We start from the raw sequence: 20,966 nt of genomic DNA, 5'->3' as shown, positions 1-20,966 counted from the left end.
TATTTCTTATGGGATTCATATTCATCTGTAGGTTATAACAGAATGGCACAATCATAAAACAAAACATGGCAACAAAGAAAAAAATGAAATGACCCCTGTTCAAAAGTCTGCATACCCTTAGTTCTTAATACTGTGTATTGCCCCCTTTAGCATCAATGACAGCGTGCAGTCTTTTGTAATAGTTGTCTATGAGGCCTCAAGTTCTTGCAGGTGGTATAGCTGCCCATTCGTCTTGGCAAAATGCCTCCAGGTCATGCAAAGTCTTTGGTCATCTTGCATGAACCGCACGTTTGAGATCTCCCCAGAGTGGCTCGATGATATTAAGGTCAGGAGACTGTGATGGCCACTCCAGAACCTTCACCTTTTTCTGCTGTAACCACTGGAGGGTCAACTTGGCCTTGTACTTAAGGTCATTGTCGTGCTGGAAAGTCCAAGAGCGTCCCATGCACAGCTTTCGTGCAGAAGTATACAAATTGTCTGCCAGTATTTTCTGATAACATGCTGCCATCAATTTTCACAAGATTCCCCATGCCTTTAGAGCTCACACCCCCCCCCCCCCCCAAAACATCAGTGAGCCACCACCATGCTTCACAGTGGGGATGGTATTCTTTTCACTATAGGCCTTGTTGACCCCTCTCCAAACATAGCGTTTATGGTTGTGACCATAAAGCTCTATTTTGGTCTCGTCACTCCAAATTACAGTGTGCCAGAAGCTGTGAGGCGTGTCAAGGTGTTGTCGGGCATATTGTAACCGGGCTTTTTTGTGGCATTGGCGCAGTAAAGGCTTCTTTCTGGCAACTCGACCATGCAGCTCATTTTTGTTCAAGTATCGTCGTATTGTGCTCCTTGAAACAACCACACCGTCTTTTTCCAGAGCAGCCTGTATTTCTCTTGAGGTTACCTGTGGGTTTTTCTTTGTATCCTGAACAATTCTTCTGGCAGTTGTGGCTGAAATCTTTCTTGGTCTGCCTGACCTTGGCTTGGTATCAAGAGATTTCCGAATTTTCCACTTCTTAATAAGTGATTGAACAGTACTGACTAGCATTTTCAAGGCTTTGGATATATATTTTTATATCCTTTTCCATCTTTATAAAGTTCCATTACCTTGTTACGTAGGTCTTTTGACAGTACTTTTCTGCTCCCCATGGCTCAGTATCTAGCCTGCTCAGTGCATCCACGTGAGAGCTAACAAACTCATTGACTATTTATACACAGACACTAATTGCAATTTAAAAAGCTACAAGTGTGGGAAATTAACCTTTAATTGCCATTTAAACCTGTGTGTGTCACCTTGTGTGTCTGTAACAAGGCCAAACATTCAAGGGTATGTAAACTTTTGATCAGGGCCATTTGGGTGATTGGGGTTGTACTCAGACTTATTATTTTCATGTCTGTAATTGCTGCAACATGGCGTAATTGTTCATAAGGTCCATTATACCTATACACAAATATTATTTACTCTTTTAGGCACAATCTACAATCAAGTTCTTATCAAACTGCACATTGATGACTCTAGTCTTAGACATTACAGCTTTATTTCTGTTATAACATAATTTCCTTTAAAGCTGCTTTGAAACTATGTCTGTTGTGAGAAGTGCTATACAAAAATAAAATGACTTGATGGACTTGACTATATTTTACACTTATTCCCCATTTTTACAATATATTGAAATCAGTAAACAGATAAATATTGTATATTAATCATAAGATTGAAGTGGGCCCTGACAACTTATTCTAAGTATACTACCTCAGTTACTAAGAAATAAAACAATACACTTTCAGAGTAATTAGAATTACAGCATTAAAGCAAATTACAAAGATAAATCAGACTACCCACGAATGCAATGATGGAGTGGAGAGAAATAATATCAAGGATGAACACAAGGATGGAGTGGAAGGAAATATATTAGATAGGGAGATCAATAACATGAGATTAAGAACCTAAAATGTTAACACAGATGGGAACTGCTAAATGATGATGATTCTTTCTCTTTTACTTTTCTGGTTAAATTGAAAGTAATGCCACGTCATCACCAATGGTTATTTTCATGGCAAAACCAGAGTACTTTAAAGTGCAGAGACAAACAATAAAAAACAATCTATCACAGTACTGTAAAAATACAGATGTAAATAAAGCTGAAAGAATTTTCAACAGGGGAACCAGAAGAATGCGTCCCACAAAACACTATGTTCCAGCCATGGAATATACCCGCGAACACCCGTTGAAGAACATGTCGTTGCTTTCGGCCAATGACAAAAATAGAAAATAGTACAAATTTCAGGTGCTTGATTTCAGATTGGTAGGGGCAGTCTAGAGCCCACCCTTGAGGTTGGCAACACTCAGCCTGCCCCCAGATTGCTTTTAACCAATGCACAGATCGTAAAATATATAATATTTTCACACACAACAGTCTCTAGAATTTACTCCGAATGGTGCCCAAAACAAAAAACATCCAGTGAGCAGCAGTTCTGCGGATGGAAATGCCTTGTTGAAGCAAAATTGTGTAAGATAAAAAAGACTTGTTTACAGGGTATATATCTTGAAGTACATTTATTTTTCTTACCTGATTTAAATATAAACCTCACTTGAAGAAAAAATTGCCAATGGGGTAAGAAAAATATGTTTTCTGAAAACAAGTCTTTTTTTCTTTCTTTTTTTTTTTGTGAATTTTTATTGTTTTAGGAGGATCACAAGACAAACCCATTGATTAAGAAAATCACTTTTTGCAGTGCAGTTCTTGGTAAACATAATAATTTTTGTTAGAGTCATGTGTGAAAGAGACATGGAGAATATTCATTGTTCAAAATGTTTTCCCTCTCTCTGCTGCTGTCTGTTTCTCTCTGCCCCGTCCTTTTCAGAGATCATAGAGCGTGTGGTGGAGGGTCGGTGGCCGTACCTGCGTCCGCTGCTGTGCCCTCAGAGTCACAGTGATGAGATTGGTCAGCTCATGCAGCGCTGCTGGTCAGAAGACATCAATGAGAGACCAGACTTCAACCAGATTAAAGTACTGCTCCGCAAGAATAACCGGTACCAGACACACTTCCATACTAATAACCTCACAATACAAAGGCGTTCAAATATGGGTAGTTGACGTGTGACATCAAGACGTTTAAGGTTGAAAGTTTGGTTTGAAGAGAACATGTATATTTTTAGTGCAGTGAGCGGTCACTATTTCTATATCTACGTTTTTCACAATTTTTAATTACATTAGTTATATTCCATGTAGACATTGAATTGTAAATGAATTACAATTAGCAAAATACTGTTTAAAATGCACTGTAAAAAGTGGTAACCCATAATTGCACTGCTTAAAATATCTTAACCTTTTAATTTAAAACAAATTTAAACAAGAAAAAAATACTTGAAAAGCAGAATGACAAAAGGTATTAAGTCTTGATTACAGAGAAATCTAACACAATTTAGTGAGGTTTATGCTTAAAACAAGAAAAAAAAACTATTTGTCAATAGGGTAAGAACAATTGCATTTTGAACCAAGTTTTTTTTTTTTTTTTTTTTAAACCATTGGCACATAGTTTTGTCTTGTTTTATGCATAAATGTTACAAAATTTTGTAAATATCTTCTTCATTTATCTTGTTTTAAGAATGTTTAGATATTTTTACTGGAAAACAAGACAAAAAAATATTTTTTGCCATGTGTTACCTTAAGGGTCTATTTCTACTTGATTTAACCCTTAAAATTAATTTTGTAGATATAACTTAATGTAGTCAGGTTGATTCAGTCATGTTAAAGGTATAGTTCACCCAAAAATTAAAATTCTCATAATTTACTCACCCTCATGCCATCCCAGATTGTTCTGCAGAACACAAAGATTTTTAGAAGAATATTTCAGCTCTGTAGGTCCATACAATGCAAGTGAATGGTGATCAGAACTCAGAAGGTCCAAAAAGGACATAAAGGCAGCATAAAAGTAATACATACTACTCCAATGGGCAAATCCATGTCTTCAGAAGCGATAAGTGTGGGTGAGAAGCTGATCAATATTTAAGTCCTTTTTTACTCTTCACACTTTCACATTCTTCTTTTGTGTTTGGGGATTCACATTCTTCATGCATATCGCCACCTACTGGGCGGGGAGGAGAATTTGTAGTAAAAAAGGACTTAAATATTGATCTGTTACTCACCCACACATATCATATTGATTCTGAAGACATGGATTAAAACACTGGAGTCATCTGGAGTACTTTTATGATGCCTTTATGTGCTTTTTGGAGCGTCAACACTTTGGCACCCATTCACTTGCATTGTACGGACCTACAGATCTGAAATATTCTTCTAAAAATCTTTATCTGTGATCTGCAGAAGAAAGAAAGTTATACACATTTGGGATGATATGAGGATGAGTGAAAGATGAGAGAATTTTCATTTTTTGGTGAACTATTGCTTTAAATTATAACGAGTAGTTGCTGAGATGAGACGCTGGATCTAATTGCAGGCTTTTAATGAAGATGATGAAAGTGAAACAAACAAATGTGAACTCAAATAGCAACAAACAAGAACTGACAAAGAGGGAACAAAACTAGAGGGTATTTATACAAGCAGGAGTAAATGAGGGAATGGAGAACAGGTGAGGATGATGGTGAACAGATGGCTGTGTTGAGGGCAGTGCACCGTGGGAAATGTAGTTCATGGAAAACAGAGGGCAGAAGACAAAAACTATATCAAAATAAGAGTCCTTGGAAACATAACGGTGACACACTGTGACATAAATAATATTTTTTGACTTGAATAAAACCAGTTAATTTAGATGTTACTACATGAAGCACATTTTTTAGGTTAACATTTTTTCAGTGTAATTTTACACTGCACATAATGTAGGATGTCACCGCAGAAAATGTCAACTTTGCAAAAGTATTTCAAGTCAAGTTTTTTACCTTCGCAATTCACCTATGCAAGTACAACTATTCTTTCTATTCTCGTAGTTAATATGAGGTTTTAAAAACATGACACGCATCAAATCACACAGAAGGACACTGCAGTCACAGCTTGACATGTCAACTAAAAAAGCCAGTTCCAGAAAAAACTGACTTTCAAATTCTGTTTAATTCAGCTTTCTGTGGAAATCTGTGAGCACAGATTCTGTGCCAGTCAAGTCATGACTCCAAAGACATGTTGTGTTTGCTGTAGTGATCATTCTCACACTCTCATATCTGCCTCACCTTCAATTTGTTCCACAGTGGATATGGCTCCAACATCCTGGATAACCTGCTGTCCCGCATGGAACAGTATGCCAATAACCTGGAGGAGCTGGTGGAGGAGAGGACCCAAGCGTACCATGAGGAGAAACGTAAAGCTGAAGCTCTGCTCTATCAGATTCTGCCACAGTGAGTACAACACTGACCTTTGAAAATGAAGATCAAGTTGAACGTATTGTATTGTGGGAAACAGTACCCAGTGCAGTTGCTCTGCTGTATACAGTACGTCACAATTTGGCAAGTGTAGTATGTCATTCTGGTATTCTGTGCATGTAGAAATTGTACATTCTACACACAGTATGCATTCTAAATAGAAAGAGTTATATGGGAGTATGCTATTCTGAACAAAAATGTGAGTAATTTTATTGTTGATTTTTAATGTTCAATGAAGCGAACAGTAATTGCATTCTTTTTCCATTTGTTGACAGGGATGAGAGACTAACCAAGCCCTTTCTCACTGTGTGTGTGTACGTGTTGTGTTCCAGCTCAGTGGCAGAGCAGCTGAAGCGAGGTGAGATGGTGCAGGCCGAAGCCTTTGACTCAGTCACCATCTACTTCAGTGACATTGTAGGCTTCACCGCATTATCAGCCGAGAGCACACCAATGCAGGTCAGACACCCCGCCCCAGCAGGGCTCATTTACTAATCATTCCTCCAGGACACTCAATGAAATATTTACAAAACAATCCTTCATAACTGGAAGCAGTATTGAGCTACAATTGATCATCTATATGTTGATTTGTTCTTCCCACAGGTGGTGACGTTTCTGAATGATCTTTACACTTGCTTTGATGCAATCATTGATAATTTTGACGTTTACAAGGTAATGCCAGACAGTCATTATGTTCACTGCTTGTTCAATGTCATTAGTGCTTGATTGCTTTGTGTGGCTAAGATCCGACTCACAATCTCTGCCTGTCAGTGTGTAGGGCACTTTCCACAAAAGGGGGACACATTTATAGTGTTTTGTATTAGAGGCACAAATCCCATGCTTTTTGTTGTGAGAACAATTAAATGTGATAAACTGTTATCTTACACAAAATTAACAGCATATAAAGTACGTCGTTTTAAACATATCAAATGCAAAAAATGTTGAATTTGGCCTGTCCCACCTCAGCAGTCTTGACCTTCTCGACTGCATCCAACAATTAAATTCATACAACAGTGTCATATGTTGACAATCTGTTGAATTGATAGTAATCAATGTGTGATTGTGGTAACTTTTAGATGAAGTCAACCTTCAAACTGCATATTTATTGCAAACCTACAACTGGCATATTTTAACAAAGGAAAAATAGCACACATAAGCTAATTTTATTCAGGGCTTAAAAATGAAATATTTTTCCACTTTGGTTCAATCTGAGCAGAATTCCGCAGCATTTCAAAATGATAACTGGTTGGAACAAAATAAAAGAACAGTTAATAGCATTCTTTTTAAAATGACAGTACTCTGTGCTAAGGGTGGGAGATTTTCCAGTTGCAGTGTAGCCAGATCTCATAAGAGAATCAAGCAACCTGGGCTGCATTTCCCAAATGCATCATAAGCCTAAGTAGATCGTAGAAACCGATGCTGCACTGCTTTTGGGAAACGCAACCCTGGTCTAGAAAAAAAAGAGCTACATATAAGCAACTTGCCTCACACAAAATAAGTGATTCAATTCTGTGGGGGAGTTACAAGCATAGAAATCATAAGTATAATATAGACCATTTCAAGCAGGCAAACAGTAACAAAGGAATTAGAATGCAACTATTCCTGAAGCACTTCCTGTATCATTAACAGCTCCTTTAAATAAAGCTCAGAGTTAACATATCCAAGAACATCAAACATTTACCTGAAGTGACTTATCCAGACATGTTGTTGATACTGAGCATCTAACCAAGAGAGGCGATGAAATTGCATCATAGTTTAGATGCTTACAATTATTTCCTCAGCAGAAAGACTGGGAAATGTCACGAAATTAGTTTAGAACCCAGGATGTGGTGTTGGTAAAACCAAGGTCTAAACCACTACACTACAAGGGCAGTGAGGGACCCAAACACAGAGAGACACTGAAGGCAGATTTTGAGGAAAATTAAGTCTTTTTGTAATACTACAAATTGAGGAGAATTAAGCTCCTGAGCAAACTAAAGAGTGTAAGGTTCCAATGAAAAAAAAAAAAAAAAGAAGCCAAAGAGTTAAGGGAAAAATCTATTTCCATGCAAACAAGTCTATAAATCATTTAGGCAAAAATCACTACTGTAAATCCAAGCATAGGTCACAGGAAGCAAAGCATAAACAGGCAGTTAACTAAGACATAGCATACAAGCAGCAAAGAAACAAGAGTAAGTGAGGAATTTATACACACTAGCAAACTAAGCACAGGTAATCTCAGTGAACTAGTGATTAGACTACTGAACAATTAAGCAGGAGGGGGTACACTCTGCTTCCCTCTGCTGGCCAGGTCATGGTGTGACAGGAATATTGGATTGCTTCAATTATGTGTGACTGTGTGACTTGCCGATAAGGTAAGGATTTCTTTTTTTACGTTCCTAATTTGGTAGTCGTTTAGGATAAAAGCGTCTGCTAAATGACTAAATGTAATAGTAAATGACTTCATTCATTATAATGGGAGCGACCTATAGTCTACCTATCAAAATTATAATTATTTTGCATAAATGTTGTTCACCTACTAGAGATCAGATGTGTGCTACACGTATCCAGCTGTCTCGCTTCACTGCTGTGGTTGATGCGTTCATTTGTGGTTGCCCTTTTGGCACTTTAATTTCCGTTAGTTCCAGACATCCAGAGAACATCCAGCCACTGAACAAAATGATCCACATTTTGATGACATGTCGTGTTAACATTAGTAAAGTTAATCATGTTATAGTCACTATGAATGAAGAGCCTTCTGCTGTTGTTTTGAATGAGGGTGCTTTCTATTCAGAAATATTCATCCCTATGCCCTTCGAAGACTTTACCATCCTGTGAGAGCTTTGAAAGGCTAAAAGGTATGGGGCTCAAAAATATTGGTCATTCGGAACTCATTTTTTCAGAAGTCATTTTTATTGGAAATTCTGTTTGAAGTGATCTTACAGCATGACTATCATGATTTCTCCTCCTTCAAAGTGCCCCATTGGAGGTGTAATGAATGAGGCTGGTATCCCTTCAGCCGACCACCAGAGGGAGCCCTCTCTCGAATACTGACACTACCGTTTCTTCTGTGGTGACTTCCTGTTTGCATCATATAAATAGCCATGCTTTTCCATTGTTACTTTGCGAAGTATTGCCAGTTTCACTGCCTTACCAAGCGTTATTCCCACTGCCTGTTTATTGCCTTCTTGTTATGACCATTGTGCCTGCTTCATTGATTACCAATTCTTGGATTACTGTTTTGCTCTGTTTGCCTGGTTGGACTGATTACCTGTTAATGACTACTTTACCTGCATCAACGATTACGTCTCTGCCTTGTGTCTTGGATTTGTTTGCTGTTTGTTAACTTCCTGCATATGGATTCTACCTTCGCCTCCATGTCGACTCCCTCACAGAATACTTCACCACCAATGAATCCAGCTGAAGTTTCTCAGCTCCAGGCTGCATTTGCTTACCAGAGCAAACTTCTCACAAGTTACCAAGAACAACTGAACAACCTAAGAGCTGCAAATGAGAACCTCAACCACTACATCCACTCTCTTCCATCCCCACAGGCTACACCGGAAAGATTTGCTCTTCCTGATAAGTTTGATGGCTCGCCAGAGAAATGTAAGAGATTTTTATGTCAATGTAAAATATATTTCTCCAATGAACAAGAGTCATTCAGCCAGGATTCAAAGAAATGTGCATTTATGATGACATTACTTTCCGGAAAAGAGTTAGACTGGGCCTCAGCTGTTTGGGACAATGATAGACCACTTCAAATGTCATTCGATTACTTCGCTTCCCAGATCCATGAAGTGTTTGAATACCCAGAGGGAGGTAAAGATGTCTCTGTTCAGCTGCTTCATGTATGCCAGGGTTCACGTTCTGCAGCTGACTTTGCCATACACTTCAGGACATTAGCAGCCCAAAGCAGATGGAATGAGATCGCACTCAAGACTGTGTTCAGAGAGGGACTGAACTACGACCTGCAGGCCGAACTTGCATGCAAGGGTGAGGATTCAATGCTCACCGAATTCATTTCGTTAGCTGTAAAGATTGATAATTTACTGCGCAATTCACCACGCTCAAGGATTAGCTCCAAGTCACAACCATCAGTCCATAGTCAAGTCCAGGCATGCCCCGAAGCTCCTGAACTGATGCAGATTGCCTATGCTAGAGTTTCTGATGAAGAACGCGATTGTCGTCATAAGGAGGGACTGTATTACTACTGTGGTGAAAGGAGTCATCGAAACTCTGCATGCCCTCACAAAGGCAAGAAATAGCAAAACTCTAGAACAAATGTGAGTAGCAAGAATATCTCTCTCATACACCACATCGAACTCTCCTTTGATGTTAAAGGGGCTGCTGTAAATGTGATTAATCAAGATCTTGTACAAGAACTCAATATCCCTACAGTACTGTGCATACCCACCATTAACATCACTGCTGTGAATAATGCACCCATAGGCACAGGCATCACTCACCAAACCGTTCCAGTGACACTATGATTTGGATTATTTCACACAGAAGCAATCTCTCTTTGTCATCAACTCACCCAAGCATATCCTCATCCTGGGTCATCCATGGCTGGCTATCTACGATCCCATCATCTCCTGGAACCAGGGTGAGCTAAAACAATGGATATACTATTGTCAGTCAAATTGTCTTCATATTACTGTCACCATGCCATGTTTAATCACTAGCATTGAGAGTCCTGATATTCTAACCCAAATCAAAATCCCCAAGGAATATTCAGAGTTTTCTGAAGTCTTCAGCAAGATCAAGGCAACACAACTACCTCCTCATCGTCCATGGGTCTGCGCTATTGATTTACTGTCCAAAATGGCACCCCCCAGGAGCAAAACCTATCCGTTATCAAGACCTGAGACCATGGCCATGGAGACCTACGTCGAGGAGGCACTAGCTTCAGGTTTCATTCGTCCATCCACCTCACCAGCTGCAGCAGGCTTCTTCATTGAGAAAAAAGATGGAGGGCTTCGTCCATGTATTGACTACAGAGGGCTGAATATAGTAACGATCAAATACAGGTACCCACTCCCTCTTGTTCCATCTGCCCTTGACTTGAGAAGTGCTTATAATCTAATTCATATTAGAGAAGGAGATGTGTAAAACCACTTTCATCACCTGTAGAGGACACTATGAATACCAGGTGATGCCTTATGGCCTGGCCAACGCACCAGTTGTGTTCCAATCGTTCATTAATGAGATTTTCAGAGACCCCCTCAACAAGTGTGTCATCGCCTACATCGACGACATATTCTTCTCCTAAGATAAAGCACAGCACATCAAGGATGTCAAGATGGTCCTCTCACACCTACAGAAACTCCAACTCTACGCAAAAGCAGGAAAATGTGAGTTCCATACTACCCATACAACATTCTTTGGGTATATGACCAGTAATAGGTGTCGAGATGGATAACTCCAAGATCCAGGCAGTCACTGAATGGCCAAGACCCAATACTGTTAAGGAGCTACAACGTTTCCTGGGCTTTGCGAATATCTACAGGACGTTTATCTGCAACTACAGTCTCATCTCTGCCCCTTAAACGTCATTGCTCAAAGGTAAACCATAAAAAAGTGCCATGGAGTGACTGTTCAAAAAGCCTTCAAAATCCTCAAGACAAGTTTCACGACTGCCCCCATTCTCAAGCACCCCGATCCTAACCAACCATTCATCGTAGAAGTGGATGCATCAGACTGCGGCATCGGGGTGGTTCTGTCTCAATGCCATGGTAACCTGGAAAACTTTATCCTTGTGCTGTTCACGTAAACTGAACTCCGCTGAAAAACTATGATGTTGGAAACAAAGAGCTACTTTCCATGAAGGCTGCGTTAGAAGAGTGGCGCCACTGGCTTGAAGGCTCTGTTTATCCATTTCAAGTAATCACCGACCATAAGAACCTCGAATGCATCAAGGGAGCAAAACGACTCAATCCACGACAAACCCGATGGTCACTTTTCTTCACAAGATTTCAATTCACTGTCACCGACCGCCCTGGCAGTAAGAACTGCAAAGCTGATGCTCTTTCCCATCATCATGATCCTCACAACATACCTCAAAAACCAGAATGCCCTCCAACTAAGCAGTATGTACCACGCACTCTACGTCAATGAACGATCCAATGGATCCATACCTTCCTCAGCACTGGACATCCTGGCATCCAGAGGATTATTAGCCTGGTACGTAACTCATTCTGGTGGCCATCACTTATAAATTGTCACTACATATATTAAGTCATTTGAAGTTTGTGCACAGTCAAAGACCCCCAAAGAACTGCCAGCCGGCCTTCCTCTGCCTATCCCACAGAGATCCTGGTCCCACCTGTCCATCAACTTCATCACAGATCTGCCAAACTCCAGTGGGTATACCACCATTTTTGTTATCATTGATTGTTTCTCTAAGTCATGCAGACTAATCCTCATGAAAGGTCTATCCACTGCCATGGAGACCGCTAACACTCTTTTCCACCAAGTTTTCAGGATCTATGGTCTGCCAGAAGACATAGTATCTGACCGGGGACCACAGTTTACCTAGAGTCTGGCAGGCTTTCTGCAAACAACTAGACCTCAACGTCAGCCTTGTGTCTGGTTATCATCCTCAGGCAAACAAACAGGTGGAGAGGCTAAACCAGGAGATAGGCAGATACCTCAGGTCTTACTGCAGTCGTGAACAACAGAGGTGGAGTGACTTCCTCCCATGTGTGAAATATGCCCAGAACTCCCTCACTCACTCCTACTGGACTCACTCCCTTCCAATGTGTGCTGGGGTACCAACCTCCAATGTTCCCTTGGTCAGGTGAACTCTCTACAGTGCCAGCGGTGGATGATTGGATCAGGCTGAGGGAGGAGGTGTGGGACAGTGCACGTCAGATTGCAGCGGGCCATCCGGGCCCAACGGATCCAAGCTGATTGACGGACACGTCCCCACCCTGACTACCAGCCTGGTCAGAGAGTCTGGTTATCTGCACGTGACAAGTTATGGCTACCCAGCAGGAAGCTCAGCCCCGGGTATGTTGGTCCATTCAGAATGATCAGACAGATCAATCCTGTAACTTATCGACTGGAGCTTCCTGCTAACTACTGCGTCTATCCTTCCTTTCATGTGTCATTTTTTAAACCTGTCCACCCGACATCTGGCCCTGGAACCAGGGATCCTGAGCCGCCGCTTCCATTGGAGATAGACGGATCACCTTCTTACATGGTCAGAGAGATCATTGACTCACGCCGTCGAGGGGGCCAGATGCAGTACCTGGTGGACTGGGAAGGTTATAGACCAGAGGAGAGATCTTGGGTAGCCGCCAAGGACATTCTGGACCCACCAATGATCCATGACTTCCACCAAGCGCACCCGAATCATCCTGCACCATGACCAAGGGGACGACCCATAAGAAGAACACTGGGAGTTGTTCGTAGAGGGGGGTTCTGTAATGAATGAGGCTGGTATCCTTTCAGCCGACCACCAGAGGGAGCCCTCTCCCTAATACTGACACTGTACTGTTTCTTCTATGGTGACTTCCTGTTTGCATCATATAAATAGCCATGCTTTTCCATTGTTACTTTGCGAAGTATTGCCAGTTTCACTGCCTTACCAAGCGTTATTTCCACTGCCTGTTTATTGCCTTGTTATGACCATTGTGCCTGCTTTGCTCTGTTTGCCTGGTTGGACTGATTACCTCTTAACGACTACTTTGCCTGCATCAACAATTATGTCTCTGCCTTGTGTCATGGATTTGTTTGCTGTTTGTTAAACTTCCTGCATATGGATTCTACCTTCACCTCCATGTCGACTCCCTCACAGGAGGGTGATTTATCCCATTTGGAACGCAGTCTGAGTTCAACACCTAGCAAGAATTGTTCAAGGAACAAAAAGACGTCACTTCCTTAAACAGTCTTGAAATAATTTTCAATAAATGTATTCTTGATATAAAATATATCCCCGTAATATAACATTTCATATATACATGTGCCATCTAAAATCAATTAATAGCCTAAATCTCTCTCCTACATGTACCACTGCGTGGATGCTTTCGGACTAAATGTCACTTTATGCGGGCGGCATATTTTTATTTTTTATAATTTTATTTTTTTAACCTTTGTGTACCCACAAAGAGTGCATGCTCAGACCATGTTCTTCTGGTGCTAATAAAGTCCTAAATCAAATTTGTACCGATTCAATAGCCAACATTAGGGTAAAACAGAAGGGAGCACACATTTATTGCTCTTAACTGTTTAGCTGTAATTAGCTATATGAAACCGAACACTATTATGGTAAGGTCTAAATAAAAAAAATAACATGGATATTTTAATTACAGACCTGCTTCTCAGTTAAAACCCAGCAATGTCAAAACTGTATGACTGCATCATATACAACAATAATTCAATGAAGTTTTGGGAAACAAATTAGAAATGTGCTTTTTATGTTTTTCTGTGTGAAGCAGCAGTTTCCTATGGGATCACAACCAGAATATTTATACCATGATCAATGGAAACATGTAGATGCTTCATGCTGCAAGCCCCCCAGTATTCAAGCCAAATCTACGCCCTTGATCACAACACATGCTTATGTTCTACTAAAAATAGAGAAATCGTATTCTTTGGCAAAAGGAAGTGGTGTAATTCTGAAAATTTACAGTGTTAAAACCTATGGTTTTTGGTTTCATTAAAAAAAAATATTGTAACGATTTAGCTGATTATTAACTGGTTACCAGCAATTAAAATGAAGGTTTTCACTCCAGAACAATTGAAAGGGATTTCAAACACAATTACCACATCATTTTCCCCATTGCAAAAATATTTTTCAGAGTGTGATGTAAATATCGTAAGTAAATAATCCATTTTTTGAATTTTTATACAAATTGCAGTGTTAACTGCATTCGTCAAGCTCAACCATTCAACCCTGTAACTCAAGTTATTGTGTCGGGGGAAAAAAATAAATTATATATATATATATATATATATATATATATATATATATATATATATCTGTATATATACAATATTTTTTGTTAATAGGAAATGTAAGATTATCTATGACTAGCTAGCCTCCACTAATTTATTAGGTTAAATTTACAACCCTGTTACTTGCAACCTTTTTTTTTTTGTTGTTTTTTTTCAATATTATAGATTATGTACTGTATGTTTGATTTTGATGTTTACTCAGTATTTATTGATAAAACACTAACAAAATCACACAAATCAACATTTTAAACTGTATTTAGACATGCTCCAAATTTTGGTTACATGATTGTAAAAACTGCAAACCTCATACGTAGAAAATTTATAGAACATAAAACAGCTCATTTAGTATTTCGTTTGACTTCTTGAAGTTGACAAACAACATTTTATAAAGGTTATGCGCTTTCTTTCGCTGACCATTTGTCGAAAAAGTATAAAAAAAGTTTGACTTTTTATAAGCGTTTCAGGCCCTATTCTGTACCCAATTCATAGAAAGTCCCATAGAATTATGCATCTTTGTGTGGCGCCCCCAGGTGGAGACCATTGGTGATGCCTACATGGTAGTGTCAGGTCTTCCTGTGAGGAACGGCAAACTGCACGCCCGAGAGATCGCCCGCATGTCTCTGGCTCTATTAGAGGCTGTACACTCCTTTCGAATCCGTCACCGTCCAAACCAGCAGCTGCGTTTACGCATCGGCATCCACAGCGGTGAGCAGCACGGGACATGAGGACATTTCTGTTGGTTCGTGACTGACTAATGGGAAATATTGACTGATGATGATGTGTGTGGGTGTGTGTTGTGATGTGTCCAGGCCCCGTGTGTGCAGGGGTGGTTGGCTTGAAGATGCCACGCTATTGTTTGTTTGGTGATACAGTCAACACTGCATCACGCATGGAGTCCAATGGAGAAGGTGAGATGCCTGTATCTAGCATTCGTTCTCAGTATACTGTACAAAGTGGTGACTTCCAATTGTTACCATAAGGAGCTATTTCTGCCTGATCTAACTATTAAAATGAGTTTTGTTGGTGTAACCTAATGGATTAAGGTTGATTCAGCAATGTTAAAAAGCATTTTGGACTTGAATAAAACCAGTTATAACTTCCTATTTTAAATGTTATGTCTCCTTTTAAGACTTTTTTTTTTCTTATGTTCTTGCATACATTTTTGGGATGTCAAATCTTGACCTCAGAATGTTAAGATTAGTTAGTTAGTATTACTTCTACTGACTGCAAATCTTTGCACTTATTTGAGCTTTTGAGAAAAGAGTATATGTGATTATTTTATATTTGACTGTGCACTCACACCTCTTCCATCAGCCCTAAAGATCCATGTGTCGGAGGCCACATGGGCCATATTAGAGGAGTTCAACTGCTTCCAGCTGGAGCTCAGAGGAGATGTGGAGATGAAGGGGAAAGGACGGATGAGGACGTACTGGCTGCTAGGAGAGATCACCTCCAACAATGCCTAAATAACAATAACGGAGAGAGAGAGACAACCCTCCACAGTGAGGAGAGAACAAAACAAAGACATCTAAACAACAGTACTGGAGCAGTGCGTTGACAGAAGGGCAATTTTCCATCGTTTAACTCCCAAAGCTTCAGGTTATTGCCTCCCACTGAACTGAGTTTGCCAAGTAAGCTCAAAAGACACAAAACAATACTTGAGCAGGATCATTTGGACAAGCAAACGGAAGATGACGTCAGATCAGAGACTGTTCAGCCAACTGATTGAGCACAGGGCCATCTGCTGGTGTGAAATCATTCCTGAAGTCTAAAGTTTACGGGTCTTCTAAGAGTTTTGAATTTCTTATTGTCATTACCGCTGGCTGCTGTGATGATAGGTCTTTGTTCAGAGTTTTTAAAGCCACTTGTCAGGTATAGTTTTAGTCTGTTTGTGGATTTGATGTTTATGTTCTTGCTGTTACAGAGACACCGTGCTGTAGTCCATATAGTTTTTCTAGCCATGAAAAATATTCTTGAGAGTTGAGACCTCCTCTGGGAGATAAGCAAATTGAAAACCTCACAGTAATGAAATGATTAGCCAGGTCTTTTATCTGCCAGTGTGAATCCACAGTTATTTGAGAGATTATGATTCACACGTGAAAGTCATTCACATACAAAAAAATAATAAATGTGAAGTGTGATCAAGAAAGCATAGAAATTACACAAGTTAATGATGGGTTTTGTTCGCAGAACACAAGAAATGTGCAAGTATTTTGATAGTGTTTCAGTTGGGACAATAGTTGAGACATATTTTTATTGTTAATTTCATTGCAGGATTTACTTTCAGCATAAAGACAACATAGCGTTCGCCAAAGCATTTATCATCTGTAATGTGAACTACAGTGGCCCCGAAATGTATTTGGACACTGTAGCCGCCCTTAAAATAAATGCATTTCAATGCATTAGATACCAAAATATTTTTAGTGGTTGTATGAAGTCATTTCCCCTCAAATTCACACAGGTGTCCTACTCCTAGAAAAGTAACCACTGGAGTAGTTCATCACATAAACTATGAACAGGTTGCACTTACATTTGAAGACCAGAAAGTATCCAAAAACTTGTTGTCTTTTTGATTTTTATATTTTGAATTATATTTTGTTAAATATATGCTTTTGCCTTAAATTCCACTTGGTTTAATAGTTTGGTATCTAATGCAAAGACATTTATACATTCCAGTCCAGTTGTTTGTTTTTCTTTTTTGTTTTTTTGGACCTATGTATTTCAGAGTGAAACTGAATAATTGCTTTTGAATTGCTATATTGTTTATAAACAATATAGCAACCTAAAGAAAAGTCCTTTCAGTGGGGGAGCAAGGTATCACCAGTGTTGAGTAAGTTACTCACAATGTAATCCACTACATGTGATTACTTCTGTAAAAATTTTAATAATATTACTCTATTGATTACTTTGTTGAAAAGTAATCACATACTGTAACTTTTAAAAGGATTTGTTCACCCCAAAATGAAAATTCTCTCATCATTTACTCACCCTCATGCCATCCCAGATGTGTGACTTTCTTTCTTCTGCTGAACACAAATGAGGATTTTTAAAAGAATCCATACAATGGAAGTGAATGGTGACCAAAACTTTGAAGGTACCAAAATGGACATAAAAGCAGCATAAAAGTAATCCATACGACTCCAGTGGTTTAATCCATTTCTTCAGAAGCGATATGATAGGTGTGGGGGAGAAGCAGATTAATATTTAAGTCCTTTTTTGCTATAAATCTTTACTTTCATGTCCACATTCTGGTGTGGAGGTGACTTTAACTTACAGATTCAGCCACGTACTGGTTGGGGCTGATCAAAGGTTCAGATTTATAGTAAAAAATTACTTAAATATTGATCTGTTTCTCCCAACATTTATCATATAGCTTCTGAAGATATGAATTTAACCACTGGAGTCATATGGATTACTTTTATGTTTCCTTTGTGTGCTTTTTGGAGCTACAAAGGTCTGATCACCATTCACTTGCATTATATGGACCTACAGAACTGAAATATTCTTCTGAAAATCTTAATTTGTGTTCTGCAGAAGAAAAAGAGTCATACACATCTGAGATGGCATGAGGGTGAGTAAATGATGAGAGAATTTCATTTTTGGGTGAACTATCCCTTTAATTGAAAATCAGTAATTGTAATCTGATTACAAGAATGTAAAATATAATGTGCTTCACTACATTTTGACTAAAAAAGTAATTATATCACAGTAAGTAATTACTTTTGTAATCTGATTACACCCAACACTAGTTATTACATTTTTAAAAGACTATGACAACAAACTTATTTTCTTTAGAATTATGTGCACTGATGAGTTGTACATAAGACAAGTGACCTTTTTAAAGAAGGCAAAATGGGTCAGTTTTGATTTTATGTTGTCTTGAATGGGATGTGAAAAAGCATGATGTCTTGAAAGGCATACTATGTCCAAGGAGTCCTACAAATGTGATGGACACTTTTAACAATAAGTATCTTCCACAGCCATCAATGTCTCTCAGAGGAACATCCCTAAATTTACACATCATACGCCAAGATCATTGCCAGCAGACAATTATTTGAAGATCTGAGTGTTTGTGCCAATTAATTCTTCATCATTTGTATGAGTCTAGTATTTTGTGTTAATATAATATAATGAAACTTTCTAACAAACAGCTTCCTGCTGTGCATGGCAAAATCGTAGCTATGCCAAATACCAACTATGATGAATGAAATGCCAAGTTGAAGATCAAGATCACATTTCTTTCCCATTGCCGTATTACAGAGTGCTTATGCAGCAACACTGCTCACCTCCCCGTGTCTGTTCTGAGATAATGAGCACATGGAAAATAACTTTTCCTCATGCGATGACATGTCTCAGATCAAATCTCAGACATGTCAAAGATACATTTCAGTATAATACAAGATTTTTTGGATCAACTTGCAATGCATATTACTGCGCACACTACATTCTGAGAGTAAACAAGTCCTTTCTTGTTTAAATAAAAACCTCTGATGGTATTAAAAGCCTAGGTAGTCCCACTGCAATTAACTTGCTGTTTTTTTTTTTATATAAATAAGCATGAATGTATGCCAGGCCCATTTGTAAATAAATGAGTGCCACATCACTTAGCTGTACATTGATACCATGACAGCTGTCAGTCAAATTGTAGCAATGCACCACAAGGACATGATGGCTGATGCCCTGTGTCATAACAACCATGTCAGATGTACAGTCTTTTAAGAAGCAGCCCTTGCTTTCCTGTTTTGTTTGGGCAGAAATGTGATTGCATTGTTTTTATGTGTCTTATATGTGTAGTTTGGATAGCTGGGTCTACGGGTGAGATTGTTATATATTACTACTAAGTCTTCAAGTGAAGTTTAACATGATTATTGTGGTTTTTCTTATTTTAGGGAGGGTGGGACAGATTGTGTAAAATAAACTAATAAAATACCACTGAGCCAAATTCACAAATGGTTGTGCTGCTAATATTGTAAGAATTACTGTATACACAAAAGTGCATGGTATATTTGCTGTCTTTCAATATCTGCGCTGCATGTTTTTTGAAGAATTATGAATGTATCTAAGAGGTAAGTATGTTTAACTTAAACTGGAGCATATATGGAGATACATTTTGTTTTTGTACATTTCAGTTTGTCCCTGAGAAATCCTAGATTGCAAGGCAATCCACCAATTCACCACCAATACTATTTAAATTGATCCTCCACCAAATTTCACAGTAGGGATGAGACACTGTGGCTTGAAGGCCTCTCCAAGTCTCTGTCTAACCATTAAACAACCAGGTGAAGGATCGGTGATGATCTGGGGGTGCTTCAGCAAGGCTGGAATCAAGCAGATTCGTCTTTGTGAAGGACGCATGAATCAAGCCACGTACAATGTTATCTTGGAAGAAAATGTAATTCCTTCTGCTCTGACAATGTTCCCCAATTCTGAGGATTGGTTTTTCCAGCAGGACAATGCTCCATACCACACAGCCAGGTCAATCAAGGTGTGGATGGAGGAGCACCGGATCAAGACACTGTCATGGCCAGCCCAATCTCCAGACCAGAACCCCACTGAAAACCTCTGGAATGTGATCAAGAGAAAGATGGCTGGCTACAAGCTACCAAACAAAGCCGAGCTGCTTGAATTTTTGTGCCAGGCAGGAGTGACGTAAAATCAACCAACAGCAATGTGAAAGACTGGTAAAGAAAATACCAAGACACATGAAAGCACTGTTTTTGGGAGTAGCACACACCCCCCTAAGGCAGCAGGTGCTTTGGGAGAGGTGATTGCTGCTTTTAGAAAAGGTCATGATGCATCAGTGTATTACTCCCTGTTAATTCAGAGTCTGGGGGATGGAGCCTTGACTTCTCTCAAGAGAGTATGGGAAAAAGATTTTAATTTGGTATTGGAGGATGGAGTGTGGACTAAGATTCTGAAAAATGTCAAGTCTGTATCTAGAGATGCAAGGGTGCACCTTATGCAGTTTAAGATTTTACATTTTATTGGACCCCCTCTAGATTATATAGGCTTGGTCTTAATGACACACCCACCTGCTGGCGATGTCAATCAGAAGATGGAGACACAACCCATGTCTTTTAGGGGTGTGTTAAGATCCAGGAGTTTTGGTTGAGGATTCGGAGTTATTTGTGTGATGTTTTGAACATTCAGGTTTTGCTTTGTCCCAGACTCTGTATTTTGAGTGATGGAGCGGTCATGCATTTAGGGGATATTCATATAAAAAATTGGGTTATGACCAGTCTCATGATCGGCAGACAAGTAATTTTAAGGGGTTGGAAGTCAAGTGGAGCACCCTCTTTTTCAGAGTGGTGTGTGGAAATGGGGAGGGTAGCTGCATTTGAGGAAGCGATAAGTAGAAGGCTGGGGTTTAGGGACATATTTGTTAAAAAATGGGGCAAATATTTAGTTTTTTGGGGGGACTGTCGGGTAGGGGATGTGGAAGTGTAGTTTAGTTTAATCATGTATGCTTATTATTATTTTATTTATTTATATATTTTATATTTTTTTGGATTGTGTGTGTGTGTGTGTTATGTGGGACCACAGGGATGTTCGTTAGGGGTCAGGGTGGGATTGTATTAGGGGGGTTTAAATGTAAAATGTTGATTCTTTATATATGTGTTGAGTGTTTTACTGTCATGTGCAGTAATTTTATATGAAT

General features: G+C 39.2%; 1 protein-coding gene across 3 annotated transcripts in view; it reads left to right on the top strand.

Moving 5' to 3' along the window:
• LOC127420911 (atrial natriuretic peptide receptor 1-like) overlaps positions 1 to 16,983 on the top strand; it is a 181,197-nt gene extending 164,214 nt beyond the window's left edge. For all 3 annotated transcript variants that reach the window (XM_051663519.1, XM_051663518.1, XM_051663520.1), the window contains exons 16-22: positions 2,860 to 3,028; positions 5,198 to 5,344; positions 5,701 to 5,824; positions 5,969 to 6,037; positions 14,839 to 15,013; positions 15,118 to 15,216; positions 15,623 to 16,983. In XM_051663519.1, coding sequence (XP_051519479.1) covers positions 2,860 to 3,028; positions 5,198 to 5,344; positions 5,701 to 5,824; positions 5,969 to 6,037; positions 14,839 to 15,013; positions 15,118 to 15,216; positions 15,623 to 15,774 — 935 coding nt within the window. In that variant the 3' untranslated portion in view covers positions 15,775 to 16,983. The remainder of the gene's footprint in view (positions 1 to 2,859; positions 3,029 to 5,197; positions 5,345 to 5,700; positions 5,825 to 5,968; positions 6,038 to 14,838; positions 15,014 to 15,117; positions 15,217 to 15,622) is intronic.
• The last annotated feature ends 3,983 nt before the right edge of the window (positions 16,984 to 20,966 follow it).

The sequence above is a fragment of the Myxocyprinus asiaticus genome, chromosome 30 (genome assembly GCF_019703515.2).
Source record: "Myxocyprinus asiaticus isolate MX2 ecotype Aquarium Trade chromosome 30, UBuf_Myxa_2, whole genome shotgun sequence".
Classification (NCBI taxonomy): domain Eukaryota; kingdom Metazoa; phylum Chordata; class Actinopteri; order Cypriniformes; family Catostomidae; genus Myxocyprinus; species Myxocyprinus asiaticus.
The sequence above is the reverse complement of the archived record's forward strand: the minus strand, read 5'-3'. Positions and strand labels throughout refer to the sequence as shown.